The 18,412-nt window shown below is 32.4% G+C and overlaps 1 protein-coding gene across 1 annotated transcript; it reads right to left on the bottom strand.

Moving 5' to 3' along the window:
- Positions 1-2,619: 2,619 nt before the first annotated feature.
- Positions 2,620-11,358, bottom strand: LOC134705516 (uncharacterized). Its single transcript, XM_063564236.1, has 4 exons — positions 11,052-11,358; positions 7,890-8,216; positions 5,053-5,175; positions 2,620-2,857 (listed from the first exon to the last, which is right to left on the bottom strand). The coding sequence occupies exons 1-4, from the start codon at positions 11,296-11,298 to the stop codon at positions 2,802-2,804; spliced, it is 753 nt and encodes a 250-aa protein (XP_063420306.1). The 5' UTR covers positions 11,299-11,358; the 3' UTR covers positions 2,620-2,801.
- Positions 11,359-18,412: the final 7,054 nt, after the last annotated feature.

The raw sequence follows: 18,412 nt of genomic DNA on the forward strand, positions 1-18,412 counted from the left end.
ATACTATTAGAGAGAAAATATCCCCAAACTTTGTTTAATAATGGAATAAAACGTGCAAAGGCTATAAATATTCAAGAACTAAGAAGACTGAAAAACACAGTAATTGATACGAATCAAATTTTACCATACGTCTCATCATATAACCCTAGAAATACAGAGGTGTATACCGTAATATATCAAAATGTACCAACTTTGATGAAAGATAAAAGAATGAAAAGAGCCCTTGCTACACAGAAAATTATGAAGAGAAAAAGACAGTTAAACACCAGCGCAAAATTAAGCAAAGATGATACAATTCCTACTGTAAAAAAATGCGGACGTTCAAATTGCGGTATTTGTCAAAATATTATGGAAGGACAATCATATGATTTTAAATCAGGAGATATTTTCACTATCAAAATCTCTTTCACGTGTGCATCAAGCAATCTAATTTATGTCATCAAATGTATTGGGTGTAAAAAAGATTATATTGGACAAACAGGAAACACTTTACGGAAAAGATTTGCTGTTCATCGACAACAAATCCGACATAAAGAAATTAGGATGATTAACGTAAGTGAACACCTGGATTTATGCGCTAGCAACAAATCACCCAAACACTATGTTTTCCTATTTTACCAATGTGACGACCAATTCACCGAAGAAATGAGAATCAACAAAGAAAATATGTTTATACAAAAGTACAAACCAAGCCTAAACAGATAAGACTTATTATCGTGGCGTTACGTTACCGTTAGTTACATTCATCCATGATTATCACAAAGATGTGAAACCGGTTGGAGAAAAATGTAGAGAATTAAAGGACTTTAAGAGCATTTCGAAATTTAATTTAATTTATATATATATGTAGGACTCGGAACCGCGATGGTACTCCGAACCGCGATGGTCACGCTGAAGTGCGATGGTCTACACTGAAGTGCGATGGTTAACACGCTGAAGTGCGATGGTGACATTGTGACGTTAACTTGTTGATATTTAGACCCGATACCCCTTTTCTGTAGCTTATATAGGATTTCACTGAAGCATGACTGGCGCGGACCCCCTCTTAAGCAGTCAGCGGGCCCCCGCTTGTGGAAATGTCTAGATCCGCCACTGATTTACTTAAATATTATGATAAAACTTAATAATTGTTCATAATAATACTTCATCAATTTATACATACCTGATGAAGAAACAGTATCCACGAAGTAAAACACCGCCAAGTAAATCTATGCTTCACTAAAAGCGAGGCATGTCAATTATTTCACGAAAAATAAATTTGAGTATAATCAATTGGGAAGTACACATAGGGTTTAGTCAGGTTAATTTATGTCTTACATGTTGTAGACCATCAACACTGAAACCATAAAAAAAAATAAGACTAGGTCGATTGTGTTCATTCAAAACTAAATTTATCTCGGGAATAAAACAACATTATGAACTTGAAATAGCAAAAAAAATGAAACATTGCTAATACTAGCATTTTTTTTATATAAAATTGCCCATATAAAATCATGTGCCGATTACGTAAAGATAAATTAAGATTAGTATACTGTATTTGTCGTAAAAAATGTCTGCGGAATAATTCAGAATACTGGTTAGCCCATTTGGTGACAAAGTTCATCTTTCAGCCGCTTTGCTGCCTAAAATGTTTAAACATGTTTTTAACCTCAACATGTAATGCTTAAAACTGTTCGGGACTTGAATCGTTCGTTTCATTTCCCCCTTACTTTCCTTTATTAGCATGAAACCTTATTCTACAAAACCTATTTTCCTGCCTTCGAATCCATGTTTTATTTTGAAACGTCACATTATTCAAACGTCATACACAAAGCCATCGCACTTCAGCGTGACCATCGCACTTCAGCGTTCCCATCGCACCTCCAAGTCTTACATATATATATATATATTAACGTCTAAAAAGTGTCCAAAACAACATCAATATTTAAAAAATAAATGGAAACATTAAATGTAAGTATCTATAACTATTTCGATTAACAGATTTTTTCATATGCATGCTTACGATGTAAAATGAATCATAAAATTAAAAAAAGCTTGAACAATTCTAAAATTTCTGAAATCGTAGATTTAGAATTTACAAAAGAGACTGCCTATGTATGCTTTTTATAAAATAGTAATGCAATATGAATCGGTACATTTCTACAATTCCTACAATTTCACAGGTGACGAAAGTTAAGTTAAAACAACAATGAATGAGTAGAAATACCATTCCCTAAGAATAGCACTGACCGATTTGAGCTGGTATACTACTCAAATCTTCCTTAGTGTGGTCAGGGGATCTAAAATGCCAACTGAAAGGAAGGTGTTGGTTGCATTCGTAGTTGCTACAATGGCCGTTCATACGTTTGTCAAATGGTTGTTCAGACTCGCCAACTACATTTACACAGATACACAACATTCGTAGTCTTGCAATTAACACTGACAATGTGGTGTATTTCATAGCAGTGAAATAACTGTTAAATTCTGGGTAATCAGTAACTGCTTGAAAGTCAGAAATCGGTTGTTTCCGAATCCCTTGCAAGATGTCTGATTTGCAAACAAATAATGAATACGCAGACTTTTTACATATTTTAAAATGATTTAAACATTTGTAATGTAATATATTATTTGAACCAGTGTTTCGAGTCCGTTAACATCAGATGAAAAATCAAATAAAAATTCATACACAGATCATACAAACAGCGAAAGTGATACTTAAACTCTTCACTAGCTATAGTTCAGTATATGTTCATGTAGGAAACCATTTTTTCCAGTAAGTTCTCTCTCAACCTCTTGTAGACAGTTACTACACACGGTTTACTCTATTCAAATTCATTTACGAATCCTATATTTTCTTCCGGATTTTTCTTTCGAAAGACTGAAATAAAGAGTAAATAAAATTAACATTTGAATAACAGATCGGTTCAGGTGCTCATATAATCAATTATATGTATCTGTTCAATTTGTTAACCGTTAGTTAATCTCGACAAGTTGTTGGTATCTCCAAGAAACAAGTTTATCTCTACTATATACAAAAAACAATGCACATTAAACTGTGGAACTATTGAAGTGGTGGTTTAGTAGCTACAAAATAATATTTTACCCATAATTTTTTTTCCAGAAAATGTCGGGGACCTCATTGGCCAGTCAACACTGAGGTTGTTATGTTGCAACTCAAATCTTAATGATCAGATTGTTAGTTTTATTACCATTGGGTGGTGGTTCTTCCCGGCCACCCCAGATGCCTCCTCCAAAAAAGCAATCACAACCCAATGTTGCTGACTTGATATCTATATCATCAAAGATTGATCACTACATTTACAAATGAGATTATTGGCAGAACACGTTATTGTACGTCTTCTTGGAGTTATTCGTCTTTACTGTCGATTGTTATCATATTTACATATTTGACCTATTATCTGAAAAACTATACTAGAACGATAATACTTAAATAAGCAATAAGATTCATCAAGAAAAGATCTACAAATATGTGTAAAAAATGGTCAATTCACTCCTGATTGGAGTAAATTGCTCTTTAATGATGTTTAATGATGTTTAATGATCTTATCTTACCAATTTGTGTTTAGCCTATTATCTTGAACTATTATAGATACTAAGGCACATTAAATAGCAAATATGGTACCTTTTTGCGTTTTGGGAAAATAAAAAGAAAACAGAGAGAAACTTTAAACAGAAAAAATTATCAGCAAATAAGGTCAACAAAAGAGTTTTGGTAATGAATTCTCTTCTAGTATTGGGAAGTGACAATTTTTAAAGATGTACACAGACCTACATGAAAGAACAGGCTCTTACGAACCACTAATCAGATATAAGATTCTTAAGAAATAAAAAAGAAATATATATATATTAAGAGCCTTTAATAGCTGACTATGTGGTATGGGATTTGTACATTGTTGAAGGCCATAACGATAAACTATTGTTGTTATTTTTGTGTCATTTGGTTTCTTGTGGAGAATCGTCTTATTAGCAATCATTCCATATATTCTTTTGAGATCTACATAACTATCTGTCGTGCCGGTGACTGATGGTGTTGGTGTTAAAAGGAATGTTGCAGTCCATCAATTTAAGTTTATATAACAAAAATCACAGTAACAATCTTGAAACTTGAAATCTTCAAAATGAGAAAAAAAATCTGGTCCCAGTTGATACACGTTTGAGCAGCAATTTTAGCTCAATGCTAATACTGAAACACATGTCCAAGAAGAAGCACAGATGTGAGGCTCAACCAACAGGTCGATTCAAAAAGATCAAAAGTGACGCTAATCATTTGCTTAGTAAGTTTGGTCTATTTATACTAAAGACTTTATAAACGGCATTCAGGTGGAAACAAAATATATTTGAACATCTGTTTGTTCATTCTAAACCGTAGATGTTTCAATTAAGTATACGAACGACATAGGTATGCATTAGTAACTCTAGAGCATAACTTGTGCAACTCGTGTGCACAAGATATGAAATCGATTTACCAGTTTTTACATCGTTTTTTTTTTGTAAAGTGTCGTGATATAAAGAATATATGAAATATAAGAATAGCACATTCTTTCGAAATTTGAAAAAGTTTCAGATCACGAGTTTCATCCTTTAAAATGGTTATTATTTTCTAGAAACACTTTTAAAAAAGTTTTACGCACGTTTCCTAAAAAATGCAGTTTTTCAATGCTCTTTTTCAACATAAAAAGTCAATTTGACATTTCAAAGGGACGGTTATCGTCTACCTCAACAATATGACAAGTGAACTCGTAATTTTAAAGTCAAATTTAACTAATATGAATCAACAGTTGATTTTTGAAGCTTGTAAGAACCTCAAGGTTTACCCGTTAACAAGATATTACCAAAAGTTTAAGAGTTCATAACGAACGATGGCAGCTTATTGAAAAACCTACCCATTTCAATGAATCACAATTAAATCGTCACTCGTGAAAGTCCGATTTTAAATACATATATATACAAAACCCTTCATTTAAGAATATAAACGTTCATATAAACAAAATGAATATAGTGTAAAGGTATTACTTACCGATTATCAATGTTTATATAGATATTCATACTTACTTGATGTGTGTCTTTTCTTCATAAAATATATCGATGCTGCAATAAGAGGCACGCTGGTGATAACACAGAATATGATTAACAGAGTTTTGTATTTTTGCTCATTTGGTCCAGTCTTTAGAGAAGCTGCAATGCAAACAATAATCATACTAGTAGTATGTTGTATAATTTGTTGTCAAAGGTACCAGGATTATAATTTAATACGCCAAACGCGCGTTTCGTCTACATAACACTCATCAGTGACGCTCAGATCGAAATAATTAATAAGCAAAACCAGTACAAAGTTGGATGGCATTGTCATAGACTTATCTTATAAAAACTACAAGTCTTTATTTCATTTATTAAAAAATTAAAACCAAAGTACCAATCACATACTTGCAACCTCAGAGGCTGTAAATCTCTTTCTCAAATGTTCATTTAGCTGTATGTTTATTCAAGAACACACAATAGGTAGGACAAGACGATAAAGATGCCTCATGTAGGTTGAGTGCTACGATGTTTGTACGTTAAGAACTCATGCACCAACACTCTGAGAGTTCAGTAGATATCCAAACGTTCTGCTCTGTCAAACATATCACCAACTTCCAGTGTCAGCAAAATTTCACTTACTTCATCAATATTGATTTTACTTGCAGAGCCAATTCATTTGTCCTGATTATGGATGACATATTTGCCACTAGATGTTAAACACAAAATTATCAATCAATCTTTAAATAGATTTATAAGATAATTACGGAACTTGATATTTAGAAATAGTTGTGAAAATAGTCTATTCAATAATAATTACGGTCCATACAGAACGTATTATTTTAGCAAAAATCGTGAAAAAAATAGCGTTAGAACAGATGACCACTTTATAGTTCAGTTGACAGTGTTTTAAATTTACAATTTTTTTTAAATAAAAAAGAAAACACTCGTCTATCTTCAAATACAACATGAAAACGAACACTAATTAACAAAAATAACCTTAGAAACAGTTAATTGAACAACAAATTACGAAATTATCGCTGTTACTATGACTGACAAACTGATATACTGCCCATGTAAACCAAAGACAACAAGAGCCATGACTTAAAAAAAAAAACAAAAACAGACAAACAACAGTAAACAAAACCCAACATAGAAAACCAAAGATTGAGCAACACGAACCTAAAGGGACAAGAAATAAATGGGTGATCTCAGGTGCTACGGACGAGTAGGCAGACTCTGCTACACATATAGTACCCGTATTGTTGTTCGTATTAGTACAAACTCGGTCATAAGTCAATCGGGGAAAAGAGGACATGATGGAAGTAACGATAAATGGAACCTACCTGTTGTCATCTGTGAAATTTTCTTAGCGTCGTAACTCATGAATGTGACCTACCGAATTAGACTATTTAACGTATTTTTTATCACATGACGACGGGTGCCACATATAAAGCAGGATCTGCTTAACCTCCCGGAACACCTGAGATCATCCCTAGTTTTTAGTGGGGTTCGTGTTGTTTATTCTTTTGTTTTCTATCTTGTGTCATGTGTAAACTATTGTTTGTCTATTTGTCTTTTTCAATTTTAGTCATGACGTTGTCAGTTTAGTTTCGATTGATGAGTTTGACTGTCCCTCTGGTATCTTTCGTCCCTCTTCCATAACGGCCAACTAATTTGCGATGGTGCCCGTAAAATTTGCGATGGGACGAATTCAACTTCATCACTTGAAACTCTTGTTGTAACTGTTTGAGCAGCGACCCTCTATCAAGGAAATTATGATAGGAAATACTTCCCCTGGGATATCTGTTAAACTGGGAGATATTTATTTTCTTTCACCCAAAGAAGTTCATGTATGCAGTCAGCCTCATATGAATAAAGGAACAAGTCTACAAAAAGGAGCACAGTTGGTTCTCATTGGAAGGTGGATTGTTTATTAAAAACATGTTCTTCAAACCTGACAAATATGTTCCACTTGCCAATGTCAAACACGAAATCAAGCATCTTGTAAATGTTAGTTTCAGTGAAATTTATGTTTGATTCAGAATGATTTTTTACAAAGTACGAATTATCACTACCTAAGACAAATTTTTATCTACGTATGCCATTCTTTTTCATGGAACGAATCAGCAACAGTTTGAAATGATTAATTAGAAAATGTCTATTTCTTCCAAGACGAATATTAAGCATGACCTTTTGTGAAATCGTTCTGAAGAATTCTGTTTTATTTTTTATTTTTACAGACGTGAATTTAGACATGAATGCTATTTAAAAACTCATCATTACAAAATCTTAGGTTGTTTTGAGGTCGGTTACAAAATAACCAAGCATGCTACTTTTGTCTGGATTTTAAACACACGCAGATAAAAAAAAACTGGTAAAAAGATGCAATTTGGATACTATCATTGCTGGCAATTAGAAAGCAACAAAAGTAGAAAAGGCAATGCTTATCCATCGTTTGTTCTTCCAACTGTTTATCAGAGTTCTAAACTTTACGACTGGTTGCTCTCTTTTGATGAACTTATTATGTTCGTATGTTTGTTTGATTTGCTGAATATATGCCGACATTGTCTCACGTAATTGTAACCAATCACTTTTATTTTATTCAAAATGAAGTAAGACATGACCTTATTATGAAGAGAGCGTATAAATTAGACGAGATGTTTTATTTTCTAAAGAATATCCAGGATATATCAATTAAATTATCATTATAAAAATATAAAAAGATGTGATATGAGTGGCATCCAAGTGTCAATTTGAAAAAAGTAAACCATTATAGGTCAAATAAACGGCCTCCTACACGTATCCTCGGCTTATACCGAACAGCAAGCCTTATCCTTCTTTTTTTTTTAATAATCTCAAGGACTACTTACCCCCGAAAGTGCTTTGTTCTGCAACATAAATCGTATCTTTTGATTCATTACTTCCATGAGCACATATCCACGTACCACCTAAATTCTCATTGATAGACATATTGAGTGTCATTATTGTTCGGTTTGAGTCTAAGAACTGTTCCAAATTATTTGTACATACGCCAAATGATCGATTATAAGGAGGTGGTAAGCACTTTCCAACAACTAATCCGTTTGGGTTGATGATTGTTATATATGATTCAAGAATATCGACTTTACATATAAGTGTCAGTTTTGCTCCTTCTATAGTTACTTTCAAAATGGTACCACTGTGTTTTACATGCTCTCCTGGAACATATGGATTTTATATATTATCGAATTTAGGTTTTCTTCATATGAACTGTTTTATTTTATCACCAATACTTTTTTTATTTAACATATATCAACTTGTTATCAATAGGTTAAGATACAATTTCTGTTTCGTTTCTGGTCAATATTAACATCTAGACTACAATCAGAGTGTTTAATTATTTCAAAACCAATAATTATGATAAGTGACCAACTCATTTAAAGCCTTCTTTTCTAATGAGAAAGGTAAATATGCTAGATATACTTGCTGGAGGTGTGATGAGATGATTGAAGCTGTTAATTTTGATAATATTCGTGTACGTTTTGGGAACAAAGTTTATCGACAGGTTGTAGGTATGCCCATGGGCACTAATTGTGTCCTTTAATATCAGAATTGTACTGTTACTAAACTCAGTAAAGACCAGTTAAAGTTACATTTAATTGATAAATTCAGCAGTACTTACCGTTATCTTGATGATATTTTTCGTTAAATAATCAAGAATTTTCTCAATATACTGCTGAAATTTACCCCAGGGAACATACTTTAAATAAATCAAATGTATACGGTAATAATTCTCCTTTCCTGGATTTTGATATTTCGGTTTTGAATGGGAAATTCCACACTAACATTTACGACAAAAGGGACGAATTTTCGTGCCCTATTGTTAATTTTCCATTTTTAGAAGGTGGTGTACCTTTGGCACCATCTTACAGTTTATATTTCACATCTCGTTCGCTATGCCCGTGTCTGTTGTGAGGTTTTTGATTCTAACGAACGCAATCTATGTATTTCTGGTAAATTATTGAACCAGGGATATCGTTACCATAAATTACTTAAACCTTTACTAAATTTTTCCATAGATATAAAGATTTGGTTTTGAAGTTTGGTTGTACCTGTAGAAAACTTATTTCAAATGGGATAGCACATCCTCATTTTTACGGAAATGTTGTTAACCGTGCCCGGAAATTTAGAAACGATCCTTGTAAACTTATCGCTCTTTTAAATAAACGTATTCTTAAAGGTTACCAATTCAACACTGTAATAAGATCATTGAATATTGTTTAATTGGTATAAATATTGATTTTCTTATCAGTAAATAAAAAGCAAACTAAATATTACTTATACATGTTATACATATACACACTCATCAATCTACAATCTATCTCTACCTGTAACTGGCATTGCACAAGGTCATGTTTTTCTCTGACTGTTTATGACGTCTTTACAATAAATCAATTGGATATTGGATGTGTATGGATTGATAGTGTAGTCTTAGATCCATGATTTTTTTATTAGTTGTTAGTGGCTTAGAACTAGCTGTTAGATAACTACCAGTTCTCACAGATCTGTTCATGATGTCTTTTTGTTTTCGGGGTGTATATGTTCCCGGCCACGTCCACTTGTATTTTTGTCCATCTGATGAGTTAAGCCTTTTCCAACTGATTTTTATAGTTCTTTCTTATGTTGAACAGTTATATAACTGTCCCAGGTTAGGTGGAGGGTTGGGACGACTAACATGTTTAACTCCGCCACATTATTTATGTATGTGCCTGTCCCAAGTCAGATGACTGTAATTCAGTGGTTGTTGTTTGTTTATGTGTTACATATCTGTTTTTTGTCCATTTTTATATAAAGAAGGCCGTTAGTTTTCTCGTTTGAATTGTTTTACATTATCATATCGGGGCCTTTTATAGCTGTATGAGCTTTGTTCATTGTTGAAGGCCGTACGGTGTACTATAGTTGTATATGTCTGTGTCATTTTGGTCTCTTGTGAAAAGTTGTCTTGTTGGCAATCATACCACATTTTTTTATATTATGTTTTGTAATTAAAAACATAACAATTCGATATGTTTTTTTTATCTTCTTACTATAATTAAATATATTGTTTAGATATTGTTTTCTACACAACGAATCAATGCCAAAAATACACACAAACATTTATTATTCCAGAAAAGCGCTTCGGAAACAAGACATTAATAATGTGTTGTTTTCATTTTTTTACATCAATGTGTCGATACCTCTGCTAGTGGACTATCAGTCCCCGTGGGTATCATCAGCCCAGTAGTAAGTATTTCGGTACTGACATGATTTAACAAACTTTTACTAAAATTGTCCGTTTATAAATTAAGAAATTATTAAGAAACGAAGGTTTCAACTCCCTCTGGCAAAGTTGGCTTTAGATATATTTGGCTATTATTTTATAGTATTTTTGACATATAGATCTTCAACGGTTTCGGTACTTTTACATCTTCGGATTTCAAATGTTTGGCCTGATGAAGGTAAATCCAGAAAAGCGTTTCGGACGCCAGAACGTGTTGTTTTCAATTTTTTATAACAAAAACAACGGGAATACATTTATAACTGAGTATAGTCATTAAGCCACAAAACGAATAACAAACTAACCTACACTATACAGAAAGCTTAAGACATCAAGAATTTCTCAAACAAATTTTGATGAACTGGTTTTCGAAAGGTTGCAGTATAACGTCTGTCGAGTTACTCGAAACGGTTTCATATCGTATCAATTCGGAAGTTGTTTAAGTAGTTGTTTTATTTCAAATCCTGAGACATTACCTCATTTTTAAAGCATAGATTAATCTACATGTTATACTTAGAATATAACCAATGAGAGATTTGAAATAAAAATTCATACATTCTCGCCTGAATAAAGGATTGACTAGACCACAATGGATAAATATATGTCAGACATTGGAAATTTTAATATCATTACAAAAATCACTCAATATTCGTAAGTTCTCCTGGATACAACTTGATTCCTGAAGCACTAGTGATGTGGTTATACGCTGAGAAAACATAAAATATAGTTAACTTACCTACATCAAAGGCTGTTTTCATGGTCACACTTACATTTACTACAGTTGATCCATAGGAACAAATCCATACACCGTTTAATATTTTGTCCTCGGAACTTTTAATTGTCAATATTGTCTGGTTTTTTGTAATATCCTGATGTAATAAGGTATTGTTGTATTTAGAAACACATTTTGGTGTAGGAAACGGAAGAAGGCAAAATCCGTACTCATCATTCGATGTTTTGTTAAAAATAACATTCAGATGCATGTTTTGAATTTCACAGATCAAAATTAATTGATGATGATGAATACTTTGGTACCATGATAGACATACACCTTGGTTGCATGAAGGATTTGTAAACCCTGAAACTGTTGAGAAAAATACTTAATTCCAGTGTATTTTACGACTAGCAAAAATGTATAAAATTTAGTAAAGAGTGCACTTTTTCCATTAAGATGTATTTACCTGAAATTTAATCTAAGAATATAATGAATTAACGTCATATGAAATTATTGACTTTCCGCTGAAATCAAATAAAACGTAACGATTAACTATTCTTTTTAAGCCCATAATATTGCTGCATAGTATCTTTAAACACTCTCATCATAGATACATAGTATTCTTTTCTTGTACTGTAGTAATTTTTTTGTCTAGAAATTTGATCGGGAGTTTTTTATTTCATGCGAGACCTCTTCGGTTTTGAGTTTGAAGTAACTAAAAGCCAAGGTTAGAATTAGTTTTTTTAAATACATTCGAATGCTTAATTAAAAGTTAATGCACTTTTATGATGTATATTATTTACATTTTCAGACACTATTCAAACATTTGATTTGTTACGTCCAAAACTTTTCGATTGATGTGAAGGTCCTATCGAGAACATTTATATTTGCTACAATATTATATATCAATATAATGCTTTTGCATTTACACTGACACGGCCATGGCTACAAAAACAAATAACAAAACACAAGATGGAAAACGTGACACTTCCAGTTTGTGTTCTTAATAAATTTCTTTCTACTTTGTATCAATCTGACGTGCTAATATAAAAAAGATATAAAAAAGATGTGGTATGATTGCCAATGAGAAAACAGTCCAAAATAAAATGACACAGACATTAACAACTATAATAGATCACCGTACGGCCTTTAACAATGAACAAAGCCCATACCGCATAGTTAGCTATAAAAGGTCCCGATAAGATAATGTAAAACAATTCAAACGAGAAAACTCACGGCCTTATTTATATAAAAAATGAACAAAAAGCAAATATGTAAGACATAAACAAACGACATCCACCCAATCGCACTCATGCCTTAGGACAGGCCCATACATTAATAATGTGGCGGGGTTAAACATGTGAGCGGGATCCCAACCCTCCCCTAACCTGGGACAGTGGTATAACAGTACAACATAAGAATGAACTATAAAAATCAGTTGAAAATGGCATAACTCATCAAATGGACAAACATACAAGTGGACGTGGCCGGGTACTCATACATCCCGACACAAAAAGACACAATGAACAGATCTGTGAGTCCTCGCAGTTATCTGACAGCTAGTTCAAAGCCACTAACACCTAATAAAAAAATCATACATCTAAGACTAAACCATCAATCCGTACATATTTAACATCCAATGGATTAAGTATAAAGACGTCATAAACAGCCAGAGAAAAACATGACCTTGTGCAAAGCCAAGTTACAGGTATCGACAGATTGTAGATACATAAATATGTATATAACATACGAGTAAAATTTACTGATAACAAAATCAATATTTATACTAACAAAATCAATATTTATACTAATAAAAACAATATTTAATGATCTTATTACAGTGTTGAATAGGTAACCTTTTAGAATAAGTTTATTTATGGTAGCACTCCACAGTTAGAAAATAAAATAAAAATGAGCCGCAAAATGTTTGATCATCTCCTATTCCTGGATTTCTAATACATTAACCTAACTTTTTGTGTTGAACATGTGCATATGCATGTAATCAGTATATTCCATAGATTTGATTTTCAAAAGTTTAAAAAAGTGAAAACTAATTCCTTTTATTGTGTATCCATGGCAACATTCTGCATTTATTTACCATAAAATATTGCAAAAAGGGGGCTTAACATGTAACAGATCCCCCCAAAATATGGATCAAACTAGAATTTCAATGCCTTTGAGTGATACCTTTTTAGAAACTGTTTCCATAAATATTCCTAATAATTAAAAAGAAAATGGGTGTCTTTCTCCTCATTTTTTCGTAAAATCTAATCACAAAGTTCGTGCGATAAAAAGTTGGAAAAAAACATTACAATAATTGCCGGACCAATGTATGGTAGGGACATGCAAATACGGACTGTCATACAGAAAACAGCCTATATCACATACATTAAATAATCTTGATGTTCATATAAACCCAATACAAAGGCTATTTTAATACTTAGCTATCCAAAAATGAATTTTATTGCACACTAACTCTAATGTTTGAAAAATCCACAGGGCCGAAATGCGAAACTACACACCTAACTGTGGAGTGCTACCTTAAGGTGAAAAATTTCCCCCCACTGCCTCAATTTTTATTATATTTTCTGTGTTCTTCTAGCTGTTAGGATGAAAATTGTACCTTAGTTTTTAAAATTGGTTCAGTAATAAAGATTTTATGAAGGTTAGCAGTTGATGTTGAACCACCACAAAAAGTGATTTAAAAATAAATTCTGGATCATAGTGCAAAACTTCAAGTCTGTCTCATTTTTGGGTAAATTTCTAAAACTTTTCCCACTAATCTTATTTAAAATCATAAAATTATCTTAAAAGAGGACAAATTGTATAATTTGTAGGTATTTGAAAGTACTAACAGGTCAATTTTGCTGTAAATAGCATACCTAACCTTGGTTTAGAAGCTCTCAAGCAGGGTATAAATTTCTAGCATTGCTGGCGTCTTTTAAATTTAATTAATGCCAACTTATAATATAAAATCCTGCAAAAAAAGTTTATTTGACTTATTCGCATTCAAAAATATAAAGCGATACATTCTGAGGATATCATATAAAGCGCAATCTTTGGTTACAATGGCGAAGCTAATGGAGTACAAATTTATGACCGCAACATGTCTAAGTGTCAAAATGTGTATATTTGGTTGCTAAGGACAGTTAACAATAAAATAAACATAAATTGCATTTCTAGCAGATTTGTTTACCTTCAGAACTAAAACAAGAACATAAAAGACTAAAGATTTGTGGTAAATTTTATCTTAAAAAGTGCATTTCTGTGCTTTCTGATGTGCCATAAGGTAGCACTCCATAGTTAGAAAATTAAAAATGAGCTATAAAATGTTTGATTATCTCCTATTCCTGGATTTCTAATACATTAATGTGCGGTGAATGAAGACAGATTTTTTTGAATTTAATCTCCCCCCCTCGAAAACACACATATTTAATATATCATCGGAAAGAGGAAATCGTGTACTATAATAATATGCATGTCGTCAGGACTTGATATGGTCACATTTTTTCAAATTGAGGTCAAAGGTCATATGTAAAAATCTGTGAAAATTTGGGAGGGAGTCAGTTTTTACATTTTTTTTTCTAATTGTAAACTCTACCTAAATACAAATGATACTGTTTTGGCTTTAGTAATGTTTGCTATTATACATAAACCTTAATCATTGAGATTCCTATAAACAAAACTTCAAAAATCAAGTTTTCAACTTATAAAATGTTTTGAGCACCTTAACCTTATGAAAAATTTCAATTTCAGGTAAAAAATCAAGTGTCATGCAGGGCAATACTTTAAAATTATGTTTTAAACTATCATATGGGGTGAGGTAGGAAACCAAAGCAATAGAACTCTACAGTCATATAAGACCTCAAATTGAATTTGCAGATACTACAGGTTTTTTATTGACTACTCGTTGCTTTTGGGTTTTTTCCACAATAGTTACTGCTTCAGTAGTATTATCTGTTGCTGTGTATTTTATTCTGGTTAATATCTATTACATTATAGGTTTTGAACCTATAGCCCCCCTTTTTTTCCCTTGCAACGTACCACAAACTTCAAACGTATTCCATATAAGAAAAAGAAGATGTGATATGATTGCAAATGAGACAACTCTCCAAATGAGACATAAATGAACATTTATAGGTCCCGTACAGGCTTCAACAATGAGTAAAAGTTATACTGCATAGTCTTCGATTCCCGATATGAATAATGTAAAACAAACGAAAAATCCAACGGCCTGATAAATGTACCAAAAAATTAAGAAACAAACAAATATAGTATATAGAAACAAATGAAGAACACTGCAATACCGTCTCGTGACTTGAAACAGACACACACAGAATGTGGCGGGGTTTAACTTTTATAAGAGCGCGACAACACTCCCCTAACGTGGGGGCTGGGACCGTGTGTACCAGTGCAACAAGCTTATACCAAATCAAATGTTATCTCCATCATCTTCATTTTCATCAACCGTCACAAGACATGTTTTAATATTTCTACACATTTCACTCATGGCCACAGGTCTGGACATGAAAGGTTCTGCTCAAAGCAAACACGATATTTTGAGTTTGTCTTTACAGACAAGGTATTGTAGGAAGCCCGAAGACATTTTTTTCTAAAAGCATACAAGCTTCAAACCATCCTTATAAATTCATCCGAGATTTAACAGCGATCTAAAAGGGGGTTTAGGAAGGTGTGATGACACCCATATGCTGTCAGCGAAGATGCTGGGGAAACATTATACGAGACATAGATCTAGAATTTGCTCAATTTCATGGTTGGCAAAACATTAGATAGCGTTGCACTTCACTTTAAGAAACATAAAATTCATTGGCATTCACAGTTTCAACAATGATGTTCACCTCCTCCAATCTTTTATTCAATGCAGATACAATCCCTATACTGGTATATTGACTCAAAATTTCAGTCGACTTTTTTTGACATATTAAGCAATGCATAAAATTTAACGACTTTTGTCTTTTATTTGGATTTAATGGAGCAAGTTGCAACGGACTTGACATATCACGGAATATTTACTGAACTATCCGTCAATTCTTTTGATTTTACAATAAGACTTTTCTGACAAAGTATATTTGATGTTTTATAACAGATAAACATAGAATATAAACATATACAAACAATGTATGTGGCATATATCAGTGCACTTTAATGAAAATATGTGTATATAATAAAAAGGCAGTAATTTCATATATCAGTTGAGAGCAAATTATTGACTAATACAAAAAATGTGACGGAAGGCTAGTGATTCCGTTCCGTGTTGAAATTGATTTTTTTTTACTCATTCTTTTTTCATTGATTTCATAATGTTTTTTTCATATTTTGATTCCGAAATTTTTATCACTTATTAGTTTTATAAAATACTATATGCTTAAAATATAATGGGGTGATATTTATTACTACTATGGAGAAGAAACTAAAGTTTGTGTTTAAATTTGCAATTAAAATTACCTCAATTTTTAAACAGTCCAAACTCACGGCTGGTAATCTACACACGCAGAACATTTGGTTCTGCAATGCAAACCGTGAGAGGATTTTCCGGTTGTGCTTGAATGGAGCCATTGTCACCGCTTCGAACGGTATATACAATTCTAAATCGCAATTTTCTTATTCGACTGATTAAAATATTTAAAATCGGAGAATGCTATGCTGTGGTGAATACTTGCACGAAGAGATACATGTATAATTTACTGTTGTACGTGGAGTTAAACTCCTACAAAGTCAGTTGCCGCACGAAAATTTGCCTAAAAAAGTCACATTTAAATTTTAAAATGGTTCTAATTACAGACTCTCAATTTAAAATTTACTTCTTTTTCAATCAATGGGTATGCATGTCGTTTTGGGCGGCGTGAACGCTGTCCGGTGTTGATCGGCATCTTAATAAATCTAAAAACCTCAAATTTTCATTATGACATGCGTGAGTGGATCGGTTCTGATTGAGGACATCGTGTATGCGTGAGGGGACGTGAAATCATAATATTATATCCAAAGTACGAGTCTTTGAAAGTTTTCTAAATGTGGTCAGATTGTTTATAAAAAAAAACACATGTGTGTGCATGAACAAAATTAATGAGATAAAATTTTGAAATACATTGTGGGAAGATAAGTTTTACGAACAATAAAAGGAAATTGTCAACGATTTGTTTCTAGCTACAAATAAAAGTTTTTATATCAGCCCAGTATATATTTTTTACGAAAAAAAAATAACTCCCCTTGTATTGAGTTTTTTTTTTTAAATGGATCGCGAAAACACAAATTTTGAGATTTGTTGGAATATTTTGATTTATACATTTCTGTTTATGAATAAACAGTCTAACCAATAAATTACAAATATGTCTCCAATAAAGGCAACAGTAGTAAACCGTTGTCGAAATTCATAAATTGATTGAGAAAAAACAAATTTGGACTACAAACTAAAAACTGAGGGAAACACATCAAATATAAGAGGAAAAGTACGACACTACAGCAACACAATATTAACCTTTAACACACACAGAAATGAACTACAATTTAACAATGGCCATTTTCCTGACTTGGCACCGGACATTTTAAGAAAATATGGTGGGATGAACCTGGTTTTGTGGCATGCCAAACCTCCCGCTTCGACGGCAATGGTAAATATATCATTTAAAGACAACATTACATGACAGGACTACAATACAAATAAATGATAGAACATATGGGACAGAGAAACACTTCAATTATAGCTAACAGAAGGTACCAGGTTTAAAAAACACTTATACGTCAGACGCGTCTTTCGTCCACACAAGGCTTACCAGTGACGCTCAGATGAAAAAAAAATCGAAAGCCAAGACAAGTGCATTATGGACCAAAAGTTCCAAAAATGTGTGCCTAATACGGCTAGGGTTTCTGCCTAGAATAAGAATATCCTTGTTATTTCGAATAATTCATAATTTTGCAACCAGTGATGTTTAATAAATGACTATATAATAGATATACATGATAAAATCGAAGTGGTGACTAACCACACAATAGAAACGGATACATAAAACTACCTAAACCAGCACATAAAAATTCACAGCCGAGTTAGCCAAAACCGTAAACGCACCAAGTGACGTAATATATGAATTTCTTAAACAATATCCCAAAAATAGGATAGACAGAATTCAGGATTAGATTTGCAATACTTATATAACATTTATCAATAACAATGAAGATAACAATAATAATTAGTATCAAGTTGTGGTAGTAAACTTAACGATTATTTGCCCAAATCCACGAATTTGGACACATATTTGAAATTTATTGGTTAGACTTTTATTCATAAAAAGAAAACATGGTCTTTTTATTGTTATTTCAAAATTCTATCTCATAATTTTTATTTATGCACCCACATTTGTTTTTTC

Source organism: Mytilus trossulus, chromosome 2 (genome assembly GCF_036588685.1).
Source record: "Mytilus trossulus isolate FHL-02 chromosome 2, PNRI_Mtr1.1.1.hap1, whole genome shotgun sequence".
Taxonomy (NCBI): Eukaryota; Metazoa; Mollusca; class Bivalvia; order Mytilida; family Mytilidae; genus Mytilus; species Mytilus trossulus.

Coding starts and splice junctions, on each gene's coding strand:
- LOC134705516 (XM_063564236.1), bottom strand. CDS start 11,298: ATGCATCTGAATGTTATTTTTAACAAAACATCGAATGATGAGTACGGA. Junction 8,217..11,051: donor GAAAACAGCCTTTGATGTAG/GTAAGTTAACTA, acceptor CATATGTTCCAG/GAGAGCATGTAAAACACAGT. Junction 2,858..5,052: donor GAAGAAAAGACACACATCAA/GTAAGTATGAAT, acceptor TCTTTATTTCAG/TCTTTCGAAAGAAAAATCCG.